Genomic DNA, 25,412 nt, shown 5'->3' with positions numbered 1-25,412 from the left:
AGTTTTCTTCCCACGCACAACGGACACTAATGTTTTTGTCACTTTTTATGGAATCAAACTCAAAGTAAGGTCAGTACTTCCACGCTTTAAACGCTGCACGCTCATACTCTCTCTGCACTCGATATATGATCCATTGTTGATCTGCACACAGCTGTTGTCACGAACGTCGCACTCGCTTACATCACTGTCATGAGACATTCTTGCAAAAAATCACGGTTTTAGTAACGCAGTAACGCAGCGTTCCCACGGGAAAGTAACGGTAATCTAATTACCATTTTTGCAAAAGTAATCCCTTACTTTACTCGTTACTTGAAAAAAGTAATCAGATTACAGTAACTCGCCCATCTCTGATAGGCATATAGGGAACTATATATGAAAATTCTAAATATCACGTTACTTTGAACCTCTGGCCTCTTCTTTGTGGTTAAATAGGGTCAAATTTGGATAAAATGTCTGTTATCTCTCAAACTTTGCTTAAAATTCTGCTGCCTTTGTTTGTATTGGCAACATTTAGGAAATGATACTGGTATACGGTGAGTTTAAATATCACATTATAGTTTGAATCTGAATATGATGTCACATTTGACCTCTGATCACACTTTTATGTTTCACACCTGCCGGTTGTGTTAAAGTATATTAAAATGGATCTTTAGTAGGTGACAAATGACAAAGGCATGCAATTTGTTTTTACTGCACTAAAAACTTCTTAAACTACATTTAAAAAACATAGAAAATAAACTGAATATATAGAAAATTTATAATATTATTTCCTTAAAAGTAAATATTGCCTAGACTGAGCTCAGCAGTGGTTTGCTCTGAGTCGTGTTTTTGTTGTTTTTTGTGATGTATTAGTATCAGATTCACTTTAATTCTCATATATTGAGAACTGCCTTTCCCTTTAGTATGCCTTCATGCTCGGTGCCCAGTCTTCACCTTCTACTCCTGATCCTCACCTCCTGTAAGATGAGAGGAATCATTTGGCCTCAAGGAGGAGCTACTTTACAATTATAACATATAACAGTCAAATTTCCACACCCGGGGTTTTCACTTGAGGTTCTGGAGCAAAAAATGCCATCCCCTTCCATGAAAGGATGATAAGGATAGAAAAGGCTGCTTGTCAGGCTAAAGATGACTGACAACATTCCTGGTTTGTTCCTTTATTAGGGGCAGTTATGATCATTTTCTCCTATCACAGCAACATTTCAAAGCTCATGACATCTGTTACCTTTATGGTATTTTATAGTTTGTGAACGCCAGCGTGGGGGTCTTGCAAGTGTAAGGCGCTGAATTCAGCTGTCCACATTCTGTCCTAATTATTCAGACCGAGATAATAACACCAACATCCAAACACTGGGCTTTCAGGTCTGTCAGCTGTTATTAATTCAGTGCAAGATGGAAGAGAACAGTCCTCTCACACAGAACTGGGTCATCCTTTAGATGTTCAGGAATAGCATTGTTGTAATAGTTATAACTGTAGCTGTCAGCATGCTTTGTTAACATGAACTGTGTCATCTAACTAGTACATATAAATATTAATGGGAAACATCAGAACTTTATGATGGCACTGGAAGAAGGATCTAGCAACAGAACTGAGGATGTAAACAGGATCTGATCAGTGTACATTTTGTAGTTTCATTATAACAATAACTGCGATTTAGCTCAAACTGAGTTTGAATTTAATTCATATCCATAAACATATAGTAATATAAATATATGACAGTATTAATACATTATTTTGTCATGGCAACAAATCAAGGTTGTGCTGTTACCCCATGCTATTCAGCTTTTCTCCCAGCAGATGGCAACATCCTCCTTTGGAGCACCAGCTTGCGTAATCACAGCCCCACACAGCAGCAGCAGAAATGTGGAAAAAGGAATGAAACATGAAAATGATTCCACTTGCCAAATCAAGTAGCATTATAAATCACAGAGTCTGTTTTCATTTTTCAGCACGGTGCCTTAATCTATATTTTATACTTCTATGTGCAGCGTGCTGAAATATTCACTGACCACCACAGAGTGTGTGAAGGTTACCTTAAACACCCAGGGCAGCCTCTTAAAACAGCCTTCTTGTCTGAGCAGACACATCACACAGTTTGACCTCAAGGCAAAACGTAGAGCTATCAGTCAGAGAATCGGGGAAGCTGTCAGGAAACCAATCAGAAAATAAGTTGATGAATCAATTGGCAAAGTCAAACAGAAGCCGCTGCAGTCGGAATAGATCCTTGGCTGACAAGCTGATGTCTGCTTGTTTGTTGAAGATCAAAACAGATCCCGAAAGTGAGCCCGAGGGCTGTATGATAATAGCTCCACTCGCACCAGGACATTGAAAATCCTCCTTCTCGCTCTGCCCGATACAGTAATCCAACAACAACGCATGTACATTACAACTGTCCTTTAACACAAGGATGTAGCGTTCATGTTAGTTCATGGGGCCCATATGGTGTAATCTGAACTTCAACAAACAACAAATAACGTATTTAAAGTTTGATCCAAACTACATGCAATATTTTCACTCCTGTGTAGTGATGCCAGTGCTACCAGCTTAAGAACAGCCGAGCATTTAATTGACAGTTTGGCTCTATAAACGACTCCACTGTAACTGCCACACTTTGCAGACACATCCATCGCATAAATGACTTCATAAAGGCGTAAAATGTTGATACTTTCTTGCATCTTGTCACAGAGATACAACTGGATTTACTTATTGAAGCCATTTAAATATATTTAAATTTCTAATTTTCTGTGAAAATGCAACAACACGATGAGCCCGTGGCCCAGGACACAGACCTGCCTTTTAGACCTGCCACACCAATATGTGGGATAAAGGTTTACCCCGCATACTGAATAAAACAGTTACACGTTAACGTATTGTAGAATTCAGTTAATCCACCAACGCACCGATGAGATTTCACAGTCAGTTTTGCTTCTTTATTTTAGCAAATGTTCTGGCTATACCGGCTCCGTGGAACCTGAAAGATAATAAAAATAAGCAGAACTAGAAAATTAATGCTTAAAAATGTTTTGAGATGTGCCCATTCCCCCCAGGATCTCCCTCTTTAAGCAAACGAACCAACTATGGTGCTTCATGTGTGGCTAAAATAAGACCCTTTGCAAACAGACCAGGTTGGGTTGGCTTCAAGCAGACTTTCTGTATACACATTATATTGCAACAATGTTTTGGAAACAAAATGTTGAAATACCTGTATGGTTATGGGCCGTGTGCTGCTCTTGAGTCTGCTTTTGTACCTGCCAGGTTTTCTTCAGTTTTTTCCCTCAGGGGTTTTAGACACGAGCCAGTGATTTGGTTTAAAGTCTATCTATCTATCTGAATTTTTTTATGAGTCCATGACGTCTTCAAGAAAAGGAGTCAGCATAAAATCACATATAACCGCGAGGAGTGCAGGTTTTCCGATCGCACTGAAACACATCATTTGTTTTAAAGGCTTATTTGTTAACACGAGCCATTCAGTTAAACCTCATTTCAATCTTAAATTCACTAACGTGAGGGTAACTTATAAACAGGAAAAGAAAATACAATGCATCTACGGACGCTGCAAAGGAAAGCAGACGGCCAATCAGTAAATCAATCAAATCCAGTCTTTGTTTTTTCATGCAGCAAACCTCAGTGGTTGTTTTCAACACTACTGACTTATTGTTCCCCAACAGCAAATTTATCTGTCATAAAACATGAAGCTGTAAAAACTGATGGGTCATCTGCAAGCATTTTTCTGGTCCTGCTTTAGTGTGGAATATATATATATATATATATATATATATATATATATATATATATGTGTGTGTGTGTGTGTGTATATATATCGCACGGCTCATCGTGTTGTTGCATTTTCACATATATTAGAAGTTTAAATATATTTCCTCATCTGGAAATAAGCAAGATCCGTGGACATCTCGGGATCTGATTTTCTTATTAAGTAAATTAGAATACAGAGTCAATGGGACTACCATAGATGTTCCTAAATGATAAGGAAATGATCCTTAAACCGTCGCAGCACAGCAGCGTCTGCAGGCAGTGAAGACATATCACTGCATTTTTCGGGTGCTGTCGTGCCAACAATAACACAAAGCTTGTTTCATTTTAAAATAACACTGATTGTGTTTTTCCTCTTTGCTTTTTTGAAGCTTAGAGTGCAGCAGGAGCATTGATTTTATGACAGCGTAAAGAATGAAGTAGTTAAACTCTGTCGTGGCTCGATGTCGGCTATCCTGACAAGATCATTATTTTTGAGGATTTCAGCCATTTTCAAGGTGTCTTTCCCAGATAATGGGCAGGACATTCACCACTTCCCAAATAAACTATGTTTCAAATTTAGTCAAATTTTTTATAAAGCTTAACAAAAGCAGCATTAGTCTGTGTTTTACTGCTCATCTCGACCTTGTTAACAGAAATTACATGAGGATTGTTTAGTATCATCTTCTTTGTGTGCACAATTAACTCTCACTCCCTGCACTAAAAAAATATTTGGATTCACATAAAAAATGGAAAGCATTTCCACTGGACTGATTCTGTTATTTCAACTTAATTTACTTGAGTTAAGCCAACTTAATTAATTAATGATGAATTGACTTATTTACTGTAGTTGAGTCCAACTTCATTGAGCTGATCCAACCCATTACATTACATTAGCCCAACAAAAATACTCAATGCTAATAGAAAGTCATTTATTAATGTAGAAATCTTATTTTAAGTTCATTTAAGGAGGTATTTCGAGGCGTGTTAACATAAAATTTGCATGCACACCTTTTTTCCCTCCAATTTATAACAAATTCACATAGTTGTCCTTATCAGGGTTGCCAGGGGGCACTGGAGCCTATCCCAGCTCTCACAGGGCGAGAGGCGGGGTACATCCTGGACATGTCGCCAGTCTAATGAAGAGCTAAACCATTTTGATTCACACTCACGGGTAATTTAGAATCACCAGTTAACCTAATCCCACTAACTGCATGTCTTTCGACTGTCGCAGGAAGCCAGAGAGCCCATGCACGCTCCACACAGAAAGGCCTCGGCCAGATGGCGGATTCAAACTCAGGATCTTCTTCCTGTGAGGCAACATTTCTAACCACTGCGCCACAGAGCTGTTGCTCAAAGCTTGAAAAAAAAGTAGGGAAGCCATGATTACAAGGCTTGATACAGAATTTTCTTCACGTTTTTGTCCTTGACAGGTTAAACTACAATAAATAGCAATAGCATACACATGGTGTGTGTATGATTTTCTACCTCTTATAAGCTCAGTGAATAAATTTTGTGTGATCTTATGATATTGTGAGTCCAGGCGACTAACCACTGTTGCTAGATTGCATCACGTCATCTCAAAAAAATACATTTGTTCACCATAGAAATCATAGAAACATGAAATTATCGGCATCATTTATTGACCACGACGTACCCGTTGGCTTCATCAGGTGAGGGCCTCCAGCTCGCACTGGAACGGTTCGCAGCCGAGTGTGAAGCAGCGGGAATGAGGATCAGCACCTCCAAATCTGAGGCCATGGTTCTCCGCCAGAAAAGGGTGGAGTGCCCACTCCGGGTCGGGGATGAGTTCCTGCCCCAAGTGGAGGAGTTCAAGTATCTCGGGGTCTTGTTCGCGAGTGATGGGAGAAGGGAGCTGGAGATTGACAGACGGATTGGTGCAGACGGACCGGTGCAGCGGCTGCATTACTGCAGCCGCTGCACCGGTCCGTCGTGGTGAAGAGGGAGCTGAGTGTAAAAGCGAAGCTCTCAATTTACCGGTCGATCTACGCCCCTACCCTCACCTATGGCCACGAGCTGTGGGTAGTGACCGAAAGAACGAGATCGCGGATACAAGCGGCAGAAATGAGCTTCCTCCGAAGGGTGGCTGGCCTCTCCCTTAGAGATAGGGGGAGAAGTTCGGCCATCCGGGAGGGGCTCAGAGTAGAGCCGCTGCTCCTCCACATCGAAAGGAGCCAGCTGAGGTGGTTCGGGCATCTGACAAGGATGCCTCCTGGGTGAGGTGTTCCAGGCATGTCCCACCGGGAGGAGGCCCCAGGGCAGACCCAGGACACGCTGGAGAGATTATATCTCTCGGCTGGCCTGGGAACGCCTTGGTGTTCCCCCGGATAAGCTGGAGGAGGTGGCTGGGGAGAGGGAGGTCTGGGCCTCTCTGCTTAGGCTGCTGCCCCCGCGACCCGGCCTCGGATAAAGCGGATGAAGATGGATGGATGGATGGACGTACCTGAGTGTTGTTGCTGACCATGCTTTGAGCAGGTTACAAAATTTCAATAATCACAAACTGGTTTCTTGAGCTGCGTTAATACTAACATGTTAAAAAGGACCAATATCTGTAAGTGATGCTTCCTGCATCTTGTTGAATCTATGACATCCAGAATGAAGGCAGTTCATAATGCAGACAATCATACAACAGTTCTGAACAATAAAATGAATCACACTCGTTATGATGACCCCGTTTTCTTTCCATCTAAAGCAGTGGTATCCAACCCCCGGGCCCTGGACCATTACCGGTCCGTGAGTCGTTTGGTACCGGGCTGCGAGAGTTGAGGCTCATGTGTGAAATTGATGGTTCTAAGAGTTTTTATCAGTTTTTAACGTTATTATTTTTATCATTTTATCGTTAGCTCAGTTTCCCTGGGTCATATCCCGCGTGTTATGAATAAATCTTCTCTTTTTGGTACCGGTGCTGGTTTTATTTTGTTGTATTTATCCACGACACCTTAAAGGCTGTGAAAATATTGTCGGACATAAACCGGTCCGTGGCGTAAGGTCGGGGACCGCTGACCTAAAGCACATAAATGCAGCTTCAGAAATTCAGAACTCCAGATTGAACAAACGTGGCAACATAGTGTCCGAGTGCTGATAGGTGTGGTTAGTTTTAGAGGTGATTCACTTAAGTTGTGCTATTTTCTGAAGCACAGTCATTTCATTTCTATTTCATACAAAGAAAAAGTCCAGCTGGCTGGAAATTGCATCTTGCAAACATTAGAAAACATTAGAAAATCAGTTTGTGCACTTTAAATATTCTGTTTGTTTTTTTTACACCAAAACCCAGTGTGTGCTGGCGTAACGTGTTCGTAAATCTGTCCCCCAAATTTCATCAGTCACATCTGATCTGTTAAAAAAGATAAATACCTGCTGGGTCTGAAAGGTGATGCCAGTGAGGCACTGCCTTGAACTTGACTTCTAATGACCAGAAAGGGATGACTTTTGTGAATGAGAGTCTGTTGGAACGTGACCCTTGGGCTCCCTCTTCAGTAAATGCTTTCCTAATGGGTTTATAGTTTCATTTACTAGCTTCAAGTTTTATTTAAAACATGATCTTAATATTGTAAATTAAGGTAAATTAAGAACATGTACAGTGTTGGGAAGGTTACTTTTAAAATGTATCCCATTACAGATTACAGAATACATGCCCCAAAATGTATTCTGTAACGTATTCCGTTACGTTACTCAATGAGAGTAACGTATTCTGAATACTTTGGATTACTTAATATATTATCATGCTGTTTACAACTACATGAATGTACTATTGCTGTGATTTATTACTGTTACTGAAGGTCCGCGGCTCCGGACCGTAGTAAAGGGACCTCTGGCTAATATGGTGGGTTCGTGTCGGGCTCGTAGCCGAAAACTAGCTTTACTTTGTTGTCTGGGTCAACTTTGCTAGCAGAGACAGACAGAGGCGTTGAAAGGCTGCTCCAACGGAACTTATTGTTTTTGGAGGAAAACACGAACACGGTGTACAGTCGAGTCTTAATAGCTTACTTACAACTGGGCTCGTCAGGCTCTCTTCTTGGCTGCAGTGGTTATTATTATATTTACATGCTTCCAGCTCCCGTTTTTGCTCGATGACAGCTCGTACTTTTCCTTTTTCTCCCTCCCTCGCTCACAGACACATAACGTGTATGTCAGTCCATTCTCCCTGCAGCACGGACTACACTGCCCATGATGCTACATTCTTCTGCCTATTAGCTTAGCACAACAACAACAACAGGCGCTCTCTCACCCAGGAAACACGCAGAGAGAGAGTGTCACCCTGTAACCATGGCAACCGTAACGCTGCCGCCTGGAACAACAGAACGTAGCTGTCAAACAAAACCCAAACAGTCCTGACCCGCCACAATATGAAACAGGGAAGTACCGCCGTGTAATCCATTTATTTCAACAAAGTAACTGTATTCTAAATACCACCTTTTTAAACGGTAACTGTAACGGAATACAGTTACTCATATTTTGTATTTTAAATACGTAACGGCGGTACATGTATTCCGTTACTCCCCAACACTGAACATGTATGCCTTACCTTGTAACTGCAAGTTTCTAGACTGTGTCCCCCACTTCCTTTGTTAGCTCTACGCCTCACTCATCCAGCCTTTAAACAGTAACATGGCAAAAACACCCAGCTTGAAGCGACACAGCAAGATTTTCCTAAATAAAGTAAGTTATTAACAATAAAGAAAAATCAAGATTAATTTGTCCTACAAAAATGGGCATCTATGCTCCGTCTGCAGTTGCTGTGGGGCCCAGTTTGAGAACCACAGTGATGAATGAAGAGTCGTGGGGTTGTCAAGATCATATATAACCTGGTAACCATGACGTAAAATGTCATATTTAAATGCAAAAGAGAAAAAATTCAGTTTCTGCTGGTGGCCCTATAGTTAAAGTTCCTCACAGTCGATAAGATTAATCTCCTGTGAAACGTAGACATCTGTGCAAAATTTCATAGCAACATCAAGACTTTGTCGTCCATAAACTCAACTCAACACTAAACAAACAAGCTAATAATTGAAATATGAGGCATGCCACACGAGTACAGGGGCAGCATTTATAATCTGGAGCTATCCCATATAAAGATAAACTGGTGTTCCTCCCCGTGTCTTACGGATCGTCTTCCCTTCTAAATATTGTATCATGCTGTCAAACTAATAAGTGCTCTTAACATAACATCTTCGCTTTCTGAAATGCAACCAAATCCCCTCTGACTGCCAGATACAGCTTCATTCTGTTTTTTTCCCTTTATGACTTCACACTGAGTTGAATATTAGAAAGCTAATTCAACAGAGTTAACTTTGGCAGGCTTCATCCTAACTCTGCACAAAGTTCACATCCCAAGCTGGTCTTAGCCAGACTGGTTGACACTAAACTGCCCTTTCTCGCTGAGAGATGTTTACTTGAAAAGTTCATGACCCCGCAGATCAACCACAGTGTCACGATTCATACAGGAAATTAGCGGTAAAAACGTTTCTCGAAGATGACATCGTTCACACGAGAGAGGTGGAAAATAAAGAGATGGCAGTTCGTTGTTTGCTGTCACTCGAGTTCGAACTGAGAAAATTAAGATTCAGATCAAGCGTGAGCTTAATCGCCTATGAAAACAGGAATGCTCGCTCGTTACTAATCGAATACCTCAGGATGTGCCAGCGAGAACTTCTTTGAACGGAGAAACTTTCTGAGACGATCAAAAGCAATACAAGACGCCGGCAGACAGGAGACCGACACTGCTAGCTCTCCCTAGCCAGTTTGTAAAACATTTACCCTTGTGCTTATCTGACATGGCAAATACCATCCATGTTCTTTTAGTGTCAGCCAAGATCCCTCAAGCTGACAGCCTGCTCTGTGGACTGCAGGGACTCTCACTCATCATGAATATTACATCGGGCCTGTTTACAGGCCTGCACATGGACAGAAGTAAGGAAGCTTTATAAAACGGCACTGTATTTTCACTTGCAGTGTTCACCCCCTCTGCAGCCTCTCTGCACATTTGGGCTATTAGTCATTCGTGAATAATTACCACATCATGTATGAGGACTGGGAGGCCATGGGAAACAGTGAGGGTCAAGAGGCTATCGAGCCCAAAGGAAAAGAAAGGGCTCGAGCCATGCCGCCACTTGTCATATTTACATGAGAGATTGCGAGAGTGGCCTGAGTGTATTGCTGGGGAGCGGAAGCAGGGAGATGTGGTTTGTGGTTTGAGTGCATATGTGTGCAGAGGAGGTGTCGGGGGGGGGGGGGGGGGGGGTAGGAAGAGGGGGGAGGGGGAGCTACAGCTGCGGGGCCAACAGTTGATCCTGTCCCGGGAAACAGGATCAGCCAGGTCAGGTCGAGGGAGGTGAGGCAAGAGGTCATGACCCTGGAGGGGGGTTAAGGGAAAGACTTCACAAAGTGGTACATCTTCAAACGCCTCGGGGAGGGAGGGCTAGTATAAGGTTGTGAAATCAAACCTTTTTTTCCTCAGTGCACGACTTTCCCCAGGTGTTTCGCTTCAATCCTTTTGAATACTGACTCGTGGCTCTGCTCATGCAGCCGCTGGAGAAGCATCACCTCAAGGCAAAGTACAGAAACAGTTGGACTGGTATCTGTGAGGCATATCAGCCTTTTATTTATATATTCTACTTTAATGACACTCCAAATGGGACACGAGACCCATAAAATGCTAATTAGATCGCATGTGTGACAGAGTGTGCGTGCGTATGTTTACATAACATTTGAGGTCAAATCACATGCTCAAAGTTCAAAGGCTTCGCTAAGAAAAGGGCGATGAAACATCTGGGAGCGGATTCATCACACCCGTCACTAAGACGACTGGTGACAAGTGTTAGCTCTGTATGGCCTCCATGTGAATAAACAAAGCACATAAAGAGGAAAGCATCTCATTTACGCTAAAGTCGTCAGGCTTGCTGTTTCGAACAAGTTCCTATGCAGATAAACCCTTGGCCCAGCACGTTAAGTGCAGTCATTAAGTTGTTTGTCAGAGACTAAGCATCTGTAATGCCAGGAAATCATTTCTGGACATCTCGTAAGTATGAAAACGTCTGTCGTGGGACTTCCGAGTGCTCGGCCTGCAGTTGAGTCGCTGGCGGTCTTATGTGCAGCGTTTACATCCTTTTGGCCTCACGCTGAGGTCAGGAAATCAAAGAGCGAAGCCACAGACAAACAGTCGATTGTCAAGTTTTACACCTTGACCTCAGCTTAAACTCGCAGCCGCCTACTTTAAGCTTGCCGCTGCTCCGGCAATCAGAGGAAATCGAGAGGTTACTGGTAGTTCAGCCTTGATAAGAATCTTGAAATGGAGAAGTTCACCGAGGGGAAAGGTTACTGGGAGTTTAAAGAGAGTGCAGTCAGTCATGGGGAGGATTAAATAAAAGGGAAGTCAGGGCTGAGGAACTGTGCTGCAATTTCAAAAGTGCACTGCAGACAAAAAGCTGTCTGTTCACTCGCTGGACTTCATATTCAGACGGTGCAGGGGAAGTTTAGCTTGAACTTGTCCTCACCTTTAGGAAATCTCACGCTACGGGCTGTTTTTTCTCAAGTCGAGAAAACTGTCGCTAAATGGACAATTTTCCAGATGGGACACGAGAATTAAGGTTTTGTAACGAGCGCACAAAGAAGTCTATTGTAGGCTCTAAATCAAAGATATACGTTCCATTTGTGTAGGGCACATCCTTGGGCACTCGGTGCGCATCTGGTGACCTTCACGTGTCCTCCCTTCTTTCAGTGTCTTTCCTGCCTTTGTTAAAGACTCGGCAACACAGTGAACAGCAGCCAACTCAGAAGCAGGGGTTTAGGGGCAAATACAGGACATCCTCTCACTCGCTTTTAATAGACCGCACTCTTTGATTGCACGCAGCGCCGTTTGGCTTTGATGTCATTTTCTTTAAATAATAATGTGCTTTAATGTTAAACCTTACTCTGATATTGGGGTGCAGTAGTTGTTCAGTTTCCCTGCTGGTTGCTTTGGTTGTGTTAAAGTGACTGCTCACAGCAACTAGGCTGATCATGTCAATGAAGCAACATCTGGGCTAAATCTAATCGGCCTGTTGCAGCCTTAAAAAGATGTGGTTTTAGCTAAAATGTCATCTTTTTATGATCCTGGAATGCCTTATTAAATACAAATTAATTAAAGAGAGAAAGTTTAGTAGGTTAAATCAAACATGGCACGTGGAGTGGTTAGTACTGTGGCCTGGTCTGACCCTCTCTGTACAAACATGCATGTTAATTCTCAACTGACTGTGGCTGTGAGGGAGACTAAACTGTTTGCAATGCATTCGTAGTATCAGTCTGTGTATGCTAAGCTAACGTAGCATGTAGTTTCAAAATGCTTTTCAGCAGAACCCACTAGAAGAGCGCTATTTGAAGCTGCTAATGCTAAACGTCATTTACATACAGTCTTTTATTCCATTGTAGTGTTATTATTAGTAGCTGTAGTAACCGTGGGGTAACCGTGGCTCAGGGGGTTGGGAAGCATATCTGTAACCAGAAGGTCGCCGGTTTGATCCCCGGGCTCTCTGTCCTGGTCGTTGTGTCCTTGGGCAAGACACTTTACCCTACCGTCTACTGACCGTCTACTGGTGTTGGCCAGAGGGGCTGATGGCGCGATATGTCAGTCTGCCCCAGGGCAGCTGTGGCTACAACCGTAGCTGCCTCCACCAGTGTGTGAATGAATAGTGGCATTGTAAAAAGCTTTGGGTGCCTTGAAAAGCGCTATATAAATCCAATCCATTATTATTAGTAGTAGTATTCAAATTTAAAGGCAACCAGACTATCATTTGTTTGTATACATGGACAGAGAGATTTTTAAAGTTGTTTCTAAAGTACGAAAAATCCAGGTATGAAAATATTAATAAATGACAATGTGAGCTTAGTAAATGAGGCTCAATGAAAAGGCCTTGCATTTTTCAGATACACAATTCTACCAGCAACATAGTAGAAGATTACAGGTGAACTGGGCTGCCCTGAAACTAAAAACATTTTGTGCATCATGGAAAAAAAAAACAACCTAAGACAAAAAAGACACAGCACTGTTGATGGTCTGGAACAGTATAGGACAGCACGCCTCCATCTAAAGTTCAACTTCTACATATTCACTATTTGACTGTTAAAAGAAGAGGGGCGCTACAAAAGAGCAAACACGGTCCCGACATTTGTCCCAGCACACTGCTGGCTGCTAAACTGGAAAGAGAGGAACACATTCATACTAGGTCATGCATTTTAGTCCTTTATTTTTCAGATATCAGTGCAAATGAACACCAAAAATGAAAACATAAAAAAATGAAATAATGTTTCAGGTCTTCACATGAAAAAAATGAAACATCCTTTTTTTTAATATATATATTTATATATATATTTGCTGCTACAAATGTATTTCTTAGATGCACAATGCAGATCTATGATTGTACGTCAATCCCCCACCTAACATCCCCCCAAACTCTTCCACAGAGCTTTGTTAACCAGTAACAGAAAAGAATAATCACAAAAATATTCAATGCACATTTATTTTTCCACACATTTTTTTTGTTTTAAAATCAACTTGCTCAACAGTCTGTGGTTATTTAGGGACTGTTCATATTCTAAACCAGCCTCTCTCTCTCTCTGTGATATAAAAGACCTATTTTAAGACTTGACATTTTCCCCCATCACCAGTAGGGATACACAGGTAGTTCCCATGCGTCTGCATGCAACAGGCAGCAGTGAGGAAAGTCAGACATTATTACACAACACAGCGCAGGATAGATTATCATTTACCACATAGAGACACATGCAGAGAACAAACCAACCAAAAGAAAAAAAGAAAAAAGGAAAACGATGGGCATAGCATCCTCGGCCTTTGTATGTACACTTGTACGCATATAATTCATATTTACATATCAGGGCATTAAAAACTAGGGTAATATCTTTTCTTAAACATTACAAAATAGTCATCTTTCATACTGAAAGTACTATTTACACAAATATATTTAACCATTGTGAAAATGTATTAATAATTGAAGAGACGTACTTCATATGTAGTAAAAAGATCACGAGACTAAAATCGATAAAGCAGTATGTGAGATCAACTGAAGAGTACAGTACGATCCAAAAATAAGGAGCTAGATCAACCAGAGATCCCTCAAGACACCGAAAGGTCTTGGTGATTGCTGGGGGCAGGTACACACATCCAGCTGCTTTCAAAACAAAGATGTACCTGTGGTCTTCTCTTTATTATCATGCAATTCTTTTGACATTTTATGAGATAAGAGACTGCCACAAACAAATAATAATAACAATAAAAAAAAATCTATAAACCACAATAGTGAAGAAATAAAGGGAAAAAAAAAATCACAAACTGTCAAATTCTCAACAGATAACAATACTGACTGTTTTTTCTTTTTTATTATCACATGCCGTTAAATGATTCTGAAAAGGACTCCAAGGACTCGATAGTGCAAAGTCTGGGTGCTCCTTTTAAGTGAAATGAAAAGGAAAAAGCCGTGATGTGCGTCACACTCGAAAGTTTCTGTGAAGAAAAGTGCCTTGGGTTTAACCAGGGTCGCGAGATAAGTTCCTCACACACTGCCTTTTAACTGTTGCTCTAGAAACCTGCTTACACGCAGTTGCTCAACTGTAAGCGCCGCGCTCGCTCTGTTGACCCATCTGCTCCAAACGGCTCAATCTGCAAACACAGTGCCCTGAATCTGCACTGTCGAACATCGGCCTCGAAACACGCACTTCAAATAAAAGCGAAAACAATGAGTCGTGACCGTTTAAAGCGCCAACGATATATATTCCTTCTCCACTGGTAATTGTGCCACACCGTCGCGGCGGGATCTTCGCCGAATGCCGTTTTTAAGGTCCTCTGAATGACTTCAGCACGGACACTGTTGTAATAGACCGCCGTGACTATTTGGAATCTTATCTAAAATTGATGGGTCTCTGTCTATCTGGAAATGTTCTGATGGAGAAAATAAATAAATGTCCACTGAACTGAGCACTAACATTTTTAGAGTCATCAATAATGGATGTTGCTTGAAATGTTCTTTCTAAATGTTTTATGGCAGGCAACAGGAGGACTTGGAGTAGTGATATGTGTACAGTTCAAATAGTAAGAAAGTGTAAAAAAAAGAAAAATAACAATAATAATAAAGGAGGGCTCTGTAATTAACATTGTAGTACAAAATGTAGTGCATGACAATCAGTGATGGGAAGGTTTGATCTGTGACTGATGCACAGTTTTGGCTTTTGTGGCATTCTGCTAAGATACAGCTGTTTTGTACCGTTCCACGACCTCACTATTTAAAAAGCGACGCAGAAGTGCATCTGAATTTGCTCTATGCCACCTGAAAAAAAAAAATCATTCAATTTGCATTCTTTGTCATTTGTCTCATCAGACCAATTTGGCAAGTCATTCAAAAAAAAAGAAAAACAAACAGAGTCAGTGAATTTCTTTCCATTTCTATTTTTCTGCAGTTGATACAAATTCTACTCGGACGACTGGCTCAGCCCCTGGCTCTCGTGGCTGTGCTTGTCATTGTGGGCGGGCGATTGAGGGGTAGAGCTCAGGCTGCGTTCATAGGCATGCATGTCACTGATAGGCTCTTCTTTAACTCTGACCACAGAATGGGCTCCCTCTGCCTGATCTCGCCCCTCCTTCCTTAGCTGGATGCTGCCCTTCTGCAGCATGTAATACAGGATGGGGTTGGACCGCGAGAGCCGTGGCGAGTCTGGGTTTGAGTCGCAACCCTCGTCCTCCTCTTCGTTCTCTTGACTACTCCACCGCACGGGGCTCTCGGGCTCCTGTTTGACTAAAGTAGGCGTCTCCCGTTTTTGAGTGATGGGCCACGGGGACGGGTGGCGACTCCAAGGGGAGCGCAGAGAACTGTCGCCTGGAGGAGGGGTGGGTAGCGGTCTGAGATTACTTGGAAACCCTGAGTTGAGGGAACCGTGGGGATGCCAGCTGGGCAGTTGGAGGAAGCTGTGATTTTGGGCAGGCTGAGTGAGAATGCTACCGTTGGCCTTGCCGTTGGTCTGGAGGACGCACGGACTGGGCGCCCCCCGGGGCTGCTGGGACAGCTCCTTTAGGCAGTTGTCGGAGAGCAGCAGCTGTTTGAGCACATTGAAGCCCCGGCTCTCTCGTGTAAGGGTTTCACTCGGTGGGCTCTTTGGAGGAACCTCTTCTTCCTTTAGAGTCCTCTGCTGCTCAGGCTCTACCGGAACAACAGAGGAGGCAAACATGTTTGTGTCACCGCTGTCCACTGCTCTCGGAGAGCTGATGTTACTCAAATTATCAGTCCGATCTGAACAGAGCCGCCTCTTCTTAGGGCTCGGGCTCGGATACTCCCTCTGTTCCTCTTTAACCTGTCTGAGCTGTGTGTCAGCCTGCATAGCAGCACTGGTATAGTAGGTAGCAGTCTGTTGTTTAAGCAACTGGCTGAGGAGGCCATATTTTGCTATGACCTCTGCAGGCCGGGGTTCAGCCTTTAAGTCCTGCTGGGAATCTGAGACGAGGCTATTCTTCTCATAGCAACTCAGCCTCTTTCTGCCAATCACGTCCTCAGACATGGCAGAGGATGGTCCCACGTCCTCCATGAGCTCCGATTTGACCTTTACATCCAGAGGGGGGCCGTTGGAGCTGTCGCAGGTGACGTGAGCACCAGGGTTCTTCTCACTGCATCCCCCCGCTGCCTCCACACTCCTCCTGCCACTGCCACTAGGCCGGTCTTTGCGGCTCACAGTCGCTGTAGCTGAGCTTGTTCCTAGAAGGAGCTGCAGCACGGTGCGCCTTTCCAGAAGGTTCTCAATCTGTGATGAAGGAGGAGAAGCTTCCTTCCTGCTGAAGGGCGTGCCACTACCTGAGGCTCCATCAGAGAGTGGAGTGGTGGTGGTGGTCCTGCCGATTGGAGCATTGAGTCTTTCCAAAAGGGCAAGGGGCCTGCTGGCATCGTGCTCCTGGCCCAGCCCTTTACCAGAGGGGGTGGGTGGGGAGGAAGCTGTCCCACACTGAGCCAGATTCTGTAACAGTTTACTAGCACTGAAGGCGGGCTCTGAGGCCTTCTCAGCAGGGAAGGTTTTAGATTTACACAAATCCAGTGGGCTGGATTGGACGTTGGGGGAAGGGTAGGAATATGGGGACAGAGCACCGCTTGGGTCACGGCCAAGTGAGTAGAGGGGCTGAGCTGGAGCTACAGACCTATCTATGGGGCTTTTTGTCCTCGCCTCTTCCCAAGATACCAGTCCTTTTGGCTGGTTTCGAGACATGGTGGCTACAGTTACATCAAGAGGTGAATCTTGGTTACCTACATTTTTCTTAACCATCTCATTATTTCTGCGCTCGAGAAGAAGCTGCATGAGTGTGACTTTAGGGTGGGACTTTAGGTCTGGGCTCATTTCAGGGTCCTTGCCCTTGGACACCTTTGATCCTGATGGCTCTGGCTTCCACTTGTTTATTAAAGATTCTGTTAGTTTGTCCAGGGAAGAGGTAGAGATACAGGAAGAGGAAGAAATAGAGGTGGAAACAGAGGAGACAACAGTAGAAGATGGAGATAAAGTTGTGGTGGGGGGCTGAGCAGAAGCTTGAGGAGAGAATGCACCTGGGGTGGAAGTAGAGAGGGTAGAGGTGAAAGAGGCGCAGGAAGAGGGAACTGTCGTTTTGAGCCCTCCATCTTGCATATTGACACGGCTTCTCATGGAGAGGTCAATAGGAGAGCAACTCGAGTAGGAGCTCTCGGCATCGCTGCTGTCCTTGGTCAGGCTGCGCTCCTGGGTGGAGCATTCGCTGTCTGAGGTGACTGAAGAGGAGCCACTTGGTGGCAGGATGCCACAGCTGTCCTCCAAATGCCCATTCTTGGTCAGCTGCTTCTGGTTGTTGTGATTGTTGAGCAGCAGCAGCAGCAAGCTACTGCATGTCTGGGGTGGGCGGGTTGGACGCGAGTCAAAGCCTCGTTTCTCCCGAGGTGGCTGGCTGTGAGTGTGGCTTGGAGCACGTGGGGGAGTGGGCGGGGAGCTTTGGCTGTGGCCACGCAGCAAAGAGGGGCTCTGTGGATTTGACAGGGCCATTCGAGGGAGTGTTGTCGTTACTGTGGTGGTTGTTGTCATTCCATTTTGGGTTGTTAAGGAGCTTAGCGTGTCTGGAGCTCCGGGCAGACTGGGTGGCCTTTTGTCCTGGTTGTGCTGCTGGTTTGCCATGGCAGCTAGTCTTTCGCTGGCTGATCTTCCAGAGAGCTGTGCTTTGAGCGCGTGCTCCCTGGAATACTGCTGGAGATGGGCTTCGCTGGACAGCAGCAGGGCCAGCTGACTGCAGGCGACACTGGGCTTAGGCGAAGGCGCCGGACTAGAGCGGATTTTCACGATGTTAGCCACGGCCTTCAGTCGCTCTGCGCAGGAAACTGAATCTGCAGCTGTAGCAGCAGCGGGAGGCGTGGCGCTGTGTGCTGAGCGAGGCGATTCCGGGGGTCTGTCCTGGCTGTGTCCGCGACGACTGTAAGGTGTGTTGCTATGATTCTGAAGCTTGCTCTTTCTCATCAGGCCCTTTAAGCGGCTCGAGGCTGTCCCGTACACAGGTAGCGGCTCTTTGTCTGCAGGTGGCGCCTTGGATGGAGACGAACACTCGCTCGGGGGTTTGTTAGAGTGCTGAGACATCGCCACGCTCTGAAGTCGCGAGCTAAATGACTGAAGCAGTGACGCCAGCAGGGTGCTCTCTCCAGCATGAGGAGATCCCTCTAGTGCTCCATTCTGCATCCCTCCCACTTGGCCATTCAGCTCCGCTGGGGGCGAGCTCATTCGCTGGTTCCCTGGATCATTCCAAGCTCCCGAGCGCAGTAAGCGGGCTTTCTTGAGGTGCTGAGAAGAACCCAGAGTGGGCCCATTGGTTCCACCCTTGGGAGCTGTGGGTCCATGGTTGGGCAGTTGGAAGGGCCCACCCACCTTATCGCCCTGCTCCTGATTGCTGTGGGCAGCCTCAGACCTCCCACTTGCCGTGGCCCCAGGCCCGGCCACCACTGGATGCATCAGTAAACCTTCCAGATAAGTTAGAACAGCTGAATCCTTGTGTGTCTCAGGGCCAGGCTCCTCCCCATGAGTCATGTTCAATACTAGGATCCCCTCGTATGGCTCAGCACTTCTTACTGGGAAATATGTCCACTAGGTCATCTGGTTGACAGCGGCATGTACTTCCTAAATACCAAAAAGCGGGCAGGGTATTTCACCGAGTCAGTGTACAGCAGAGGGGGAGGGCTGGATGCACTAGATGGATGTGATCCTCTCTGTAGTGGGCACAGTCACCACTGTGTTGAAACAGCAACCGTGGGTGGAGACAATCCGGGGCAGGTAGGCCTCCCAGGCATTGTTGTATGCCTTTAAACGCCGCAGGATCCCAGAAGGCCCAGCTCGAGGCTTATGTGAAAAGCAACTGAGGAGTCAGCGGGATTTCACCACAAAGATGTTGACACATTCCGTGGCTGTGGATGTTTGGGATGTCTGTCCTATGGCCTGGCTGTGGTTCTGTCAGTGGCGCCTTTCAGCTTCGCAGATCTCACATGGGGGGGACCTATGGCAGTGAGCGAGAGACAGAAAAGAGGGAGTTGGGTAGAGTGGGGGAGAGAAAAAAGAGAAAAGGGGGAGAAACTGTGTGAGAAGCAGGGATTTACACAGCACTATATCACATTCATTTCACCACCTTGTCTGCCGTCTCTGTTACTTAGCAACATTTCAGATTGACTGCACACGGCTCCTTCTCCTCTCTGCACTCTCCCCTCACCGCCACCGAGCAGACGACAAATGTAGATTAGGCCTGATTGGATCCAAATTGAAAATGCAGGCCCACTACCTTGAAAACATTCAGGTCTCGAGCAGTAAGCCCCTCGCAGCAATGTCTTTCAAAAGCAAAGGGCCTTGTGAGAGCTGTGAATAATTCCTTATGCAGCTTGTCATTTCAGTGGATTATCCCCACCGCCGCCACCCCCGCCGCCCCCCTGCTCCTTATGCACTTGAGCAGCATCGCACACGACACAAACCTTGGACTACATAAAGCATGAGCCACCCACCCGCTCCCCGTGTCACATGCACACTAGTAAGCCTTTAAGCGTTCGTGCCTAGACACAGGAGCGAACGTGTGCACGGAGGCACATATAGACGCATGTATAATCTTACTGCTGCGTTATCTTTATTAACACCTGGCCAGCTGGGCTTAGCGCTTTTGACCCCGATTCTTTTTCCTTTAATCAGAAGTGCAAAACCAGAAGTAACTTGATTTATGGGAGGAGTGCTTTGAGTTACAAATAATCCATCTATTTACTTCTCCAAATCAGGGTCCCAGCTGCCAGGGGGCAAGAGGCAGGGTACAGGCAGGTCTGCCACAGGGCTAGCAGAAAGACAGACAACCATTCACACTCACGTTCACACGTAGGGGCAATTTAGAATCACCAGTTGATCTAACCCCACTAACTGCATGTCTTTGGACAGTGGGAGGAAGCCCGAGCGCCCGAAGAGAACCTGCGCAAACACGGGGAGAACATGCACAGAAAGGCAGGAAACCTTGGAACCGTTTTGCTGGGAGGCAACAGTGCTAACCACCACGCCACAGTGTTACCCAAATAAACTCAAAGCTTCACACACTGAGCACTGTGAACTGAAAATTCTCCTTCCTTCGGTATTGTGCGACATTTTCTCCCTATAGCACATTTTATAGTTGTACGTCTTTATTAATTTTGTGCATTTAGTTTTTTTCTTTTAAATCTACTGTAAATTGCTCAGGTTGTGTTTTAGCTGTGGAGCCACGAGTGAAGCCGTTTGCAGCGTCACTTCCCGTCATTGCTAACAATTGTTCACTCTTTTCAGTGTGAAAAAAAAATATTTGTAGTGAATTTCAGTATCTTTTACATGCAGAACAAGAGCGGACAATCATTCTTGTTCTGCAAAGTAATTGTCATTTAATTACCTTTGATTGTAGCATGTAATGAGTTACATTGTTACATTACCTAAAGTAACAGAATTACAGTGCTACACTACTTTTTAACAATTAAACGAATAAAAAGAGACCAAATAAGTCACATGAACTATGAGACAACATTTACATTCTGAAAACATTTCCACTTATAAAATTCAGCGTTATAATAGTAAGCTCAACTCTTACTATTCTGCACATTTTGGGAGGTTTACAGTGCACCGCACATAAACGGAGCAGAGCTGCATCAAGGCTATAACAGACAAGGTGCACTTAACTGTCGAGCACGTCTATATTATTGGGTGGGGGTGGCTTAAGGTTCAGGTGCACCTGTCACACCGCACCACTGTCAGGAGGGCAGAACCAGTGACACTGGGGTGAACATTGTGCCAGTTGCCATGACAGTGTCAGCAGTGCTGCTCTGGGAGACCTCTGCTCTGAACCCTGTCAGCGTGGTTTCCGTGGATACAGGGCACCGCCGACAGTCCTGGCCGCATCCCGTAAAGGTTAATTAATACAGAGTTTCCACCTCGCCTCAGCTGCTGTCCGTGTCCTTTCCCGATGCCGTCCTCACCTTTGGTGTCCGCCGAGCGGACCGACATAGCGGGTCACACGACAGGACAGCAGCCAGTGATTATGACGAAAGGCCACGGCAACCCACCACACAGTCACCGGGCTGAATATTTCACATAGAGGGCAACAGCGAGGGCCAGAAACAACAAGGTGGCAGGCTTCTAATCAGCCTGAAATCCATCCTCGGGGCCAAGGTCCACAGGTTGTCATGACAGTAAGGGCAACAAGGTGGCACTTTTAATGCCACCTTGGAAGTGAGCTGGGATTAGACGCTGGATTTAAGATGATCAGTGAGCAAGTAAGTCTGAGCAGCAGCAGGAAAACAATCAGCTTGGCAATTTAAAAAGACCTTTTCATACCAAAGGTCTAGAATAGGTTGATTGGACTCTTTGCGGCGCACTCCCTCGAAGTGAATAACTTAACTGAGACTGGCCCATCAGCGTCAGTTACAGTTCAAGGCCATCTTTAAGCTGGTGACCTAAATCTGACAACAACAAAAGCCAACCTGGTCACACTGGGCCATCTGACGTCTGTTGTCATGCTAATCTTAGATGCTCGGGATTAGACTATTTTCCCGCCAGCCTGCTTAGCACAATCACAATAGAACGGCCTGTAAAGACACGTTTGACGGGCACAGTAAACATGTCGGCATGTTTACCTTCCACACAGCCTGGCAGCATCACTAACACGCTGGGAGTCAGCCCCACAGTTAGTGAGAGAAAGGAAACAAAAAAAGAGCACTGACGGTTTTAACACAGGGAATTCTGTTAATCTGCTGCTGGCAACGAACCTTCGGAATTACAGTTGACCTTGTCTATGTTTTTGCCCAAAGACACTTCTATACAGAGCAGACAAGGTAGCATGGGGACACACTGACACTGCACTATATCAGTATATATACAAGAGGTCCAACGCTGCTGCATTCACTGCATCACACGAAGCACAAATTACTTGAAACAAAAGCGAGGCCCTTCAGGCTCTCGAGATGCATTTAATGACAGAGCCAGTGTCAAAAAGCCCTGCCACGGCAAGGGCACGGGAAAATGCGTTCAGTGACACAGCTCCGTTAACAAATAAATGACCTTAATATAGAGAACGCCGTCCTCCATCCTGAGCCCCTAAAGCACGCGGCCCTCTTCCTCGCCACTTTCACGATGCGTGCATTACTTTTACATGCTCTCCCCTGGTGTATACATTGAAAATGACCTTACACATCTGTTAACATGTCATCTCATTGGTGGTGGCACCCAAAATGCCTGACCTCCACCCCCTCCTCCCACAACACCAATGAGCTGCTGTATGGTTTCTGTGGTGATTATCCATTATCCTTGACAATGTCAGCCAATGACAGAGCAGGCACCAGTCTAAAATGATTTTTACCCCTACAGTCAGCCGCGTACATGCGCGGGGGAGGGCAAATGATGGGGGCGAGGCTTCATCATCCCTTGGCTGGTTGACTCTTCATCTATTTCTCTTTCCGTTTCACTCCTCTGGTACTTAAAAGACACTCTGAGCAGGAGAGGTCGCTGCACTCTCGGTCGCACCACAAGGTCGACCAAACGTGTCGATGCAGATGTCTCGGATTAAGTTTTAAAAACGCGAGCTTCGCTCTCCTCCCCTAACCCCCAGATTACACTTCCTCCACCGCCGCCGCCGCCAGGAACAAACAAACACACTTCTTGGTAATCCAGTGTTTTTCCCCTTTTCCCAATCTTTAAAAAAAAAAGCGAGTTTCTAAACGACCTTCATCGTCAGCAATGGTAATCCACTTAAGCCATTTAAAATGTATGAGACCAAACAAAAGAATTAAAACGGGGGTAAGAGCCAAAGGAGCGGCAGTTAAAGTCAAGGTCATCCATGCCGCCAAGGCTTTTCCACTTGATGCAACAGCTGGTGTCCATGCAAAGCTCTGGGCGTTAATAAAAAGTGACAATGCTGCCTGAGCGGTGTGTATTACTAATGTCTGACACCAGCCTGGCAGATGTGTTCTCCCTGCATTAAAGGGGAGTCAAGGTTAAAGGAATTTAAAAGGAGAGGCAATGCCTAAACACTATTATATCATGTAATCTGCAGCCCAGCCCTGCTGCACATACTCAACAGGGTAGCTCACTTACACATGCAGCGTGACCGCTATTTGTAAATTCAATATGGCCTGACATGATTAAATAAGACAAAACATAAGCTACCTGACCAAATGCAGTTGCTCCGAGCCTTCGGCGAGCGAACGAGTCCGCGAGAGGAAAGTTGAATTAAAAAGCTCGTGTTCACCTTGAGAAAGGTAAAGAAGAGGATAAACATGCTAGTGAACAGCGGGAGAGCCCGAGCAAGAAATGCTTTTGCAGATAAGTCAATCGGGACAAAATAACACCGAAACGCAATACACAGAAACACGCACGCCCACACAGTGAGAACTAGGGCACACTGACCCACTTCTTAGGATGCATTGACCAAACAAGTCATGCATAGCCCGCACACACCCCCGTGTGAGCGCGCTCAAACCCATGGATGCACCCCACGTAGAGGAAATGCGATATGTGAGTGCAGGAAAGTCAGATTTCTTGACTTAAGCGGCACAGGTTGCCTGCTGGAACATCCTACTCACAGTGTGCTGGGGACATTTCAGAAAATGGGACCAGAGTGCTAAACTTCTCAGGCTGCATCTGGCCTCGGATGAGGAGCGGGGGCGGAATTTAACTTCATCGGTACAAAGAGTTCTTAGGGTTGCGAGAGAGACAGGATAGAGGAATTCATGCATGCTGATGAGTCATCCAAGCACTTCATAGCCCAGCTGAGCAGCTAGCCAAACTAGCCTGTGCATCCCTGCACTGTATCACAGCATCGGACACTCTTTACCTTACATGCCCAGGCTCGCGTGGATGCGCTCACCAAAGTGTTTGCGTCCATAGTAAATATTTGTGTGCCATTTGGAAGACCCACCCAAGGGCCATTTCCTGAGTGGCTGAGAATTAGCGCATCAATTAAACACACACACACACATTCCTTGTTAATGAGCCGTGGCTGCCATCAATCTATACCTGATTCGTTTCTATTGGGCTCCGAGGTAATCTTCCGCTTACATCGCCTGTCTGAAATGGCGCTCATTTCCCTCCCGAAACAACACACATTTTCCATTTGTAAACACTGTCGCTGGAAATAGGAACAGCTGATTGCCCCACGGCCAGCTCACCAAAAGGCAGAGCTGGGCCCTTGAAACAGACTGCAGTCACTTTGCAATTGAGATCAAATGTCCCACTGTCAGACTGCCCTGAAAGCTGGATAAAACCAGCTAAAAAACCTTGGCCTTTAATGGATCATTTCCATAATATCCTTGGCACATCCCTAAGAAGGCTGGTGCTATGAGTCAGCAAGATGTCTGGTTTTATTGGGTTAAAAAAGAGCCCCGCTTCTTTTTTTCTTTTACTGTAAGTGATATAGGATGGTTGGAGTATTATAGTGTGTGACAGAGGTCTAAGTGACAGAAAAAGAAGAGGACACATCTCTACTATCATTCCGCCTTTCATAATGCTCCCATTGACCTACTTTTTAGTTTTTAAATCATCCTAATGCTTGCTCCGAGTGAAGCCGGAGAATGGCATCGCGGGGCATAATGGCCTGTGAAGGGACGTTCCATTAGAATCATCAAAAACACAACTTCTTTTTTTGTTTTTCCTCCAGATCAGCAAGAATGCACGGCTATTCAAAGTTCCACAATTAAGGGTATCTTTTAAATCAATTAGACACTTTTAACCCAATAAAGTATAAAACAATTATGTGAAACCTTTTTTCTGAGAAAAACCTCTCAAGCAGCACCAATCCACTTGGCAGGGCAGAGCTGAGCGCAAGAGATTTCAATAAGATTAGTCCTACACCTGGCCTTAAAGCCTGACCGGTGCTCGCACGGCTAGAGCTGAGGCAACCACAAAAACAGATCCACTCCACAGCACTCCACAGCACTGAAGCAAACTGTTTTCGCAAATATAAAAAGTTGCATTCCTGCTGGCCACTAGAGAAAAGTGTAGGCTTCAGACGCTGACAAGGGTTTCATTTTTCACACTCGGGAGCAACATCCAACTTTAACATAAACAAATTACCACGTTTATGTGCAACTTTGTAACGTGATAATCGGTTTGTGTATACGTCGTTGTTGCTGAA

At 45.1% G+C, this 25,412-nt stretch overlaps 1 protein-coding gene across 1 annotated transcript in view; it reads right to left on the bottom strand.

The window, feature by feature from the left end:
- Positions 1-12,976: 12,976 nt before the first annotated feature.
- The window catches only part of nrip1b (nuclear receptor interacting protein 1b), a 41,788-nt gene continuing 29,352 nt past the window's right edge, over positions 12,977-25,412 (bottom strand). Inside the window, exon 2 of the mRNA XM_006807236.3 lies at positions 12,977-19,292. Within this exon, the coding sequence (XP_006807299.2) occupies positions 15,230-18,829 (3,600 nt within the window). The 5' untranslated portion in view covers positions 18,830-19,292 and the 3' untranslated portion in view covers positions 12,977-15,229. The remainder of the gene's footprint in view (positions 19,293-25,412) is intronic.

This window comes from Neolamprologus brichardi, chromosome 10 (assembly GCF_056152115.1).
Source record: "Neolamprologus brichardi isolate AB-2024 chromosome 10, ASM5615211v1, whole genome shotgun sequence".
NCBI lineage: Eukaryota > Metazoa > Chordata > Actinopteri > Cichliformes > Cichlidae > Neolamprologus > Neolamprologus brichardi.
Note: the sequence above shows the minus strand (reverse complement) of the source record. Positions and strands in the feature narration are given on the sequence as shown.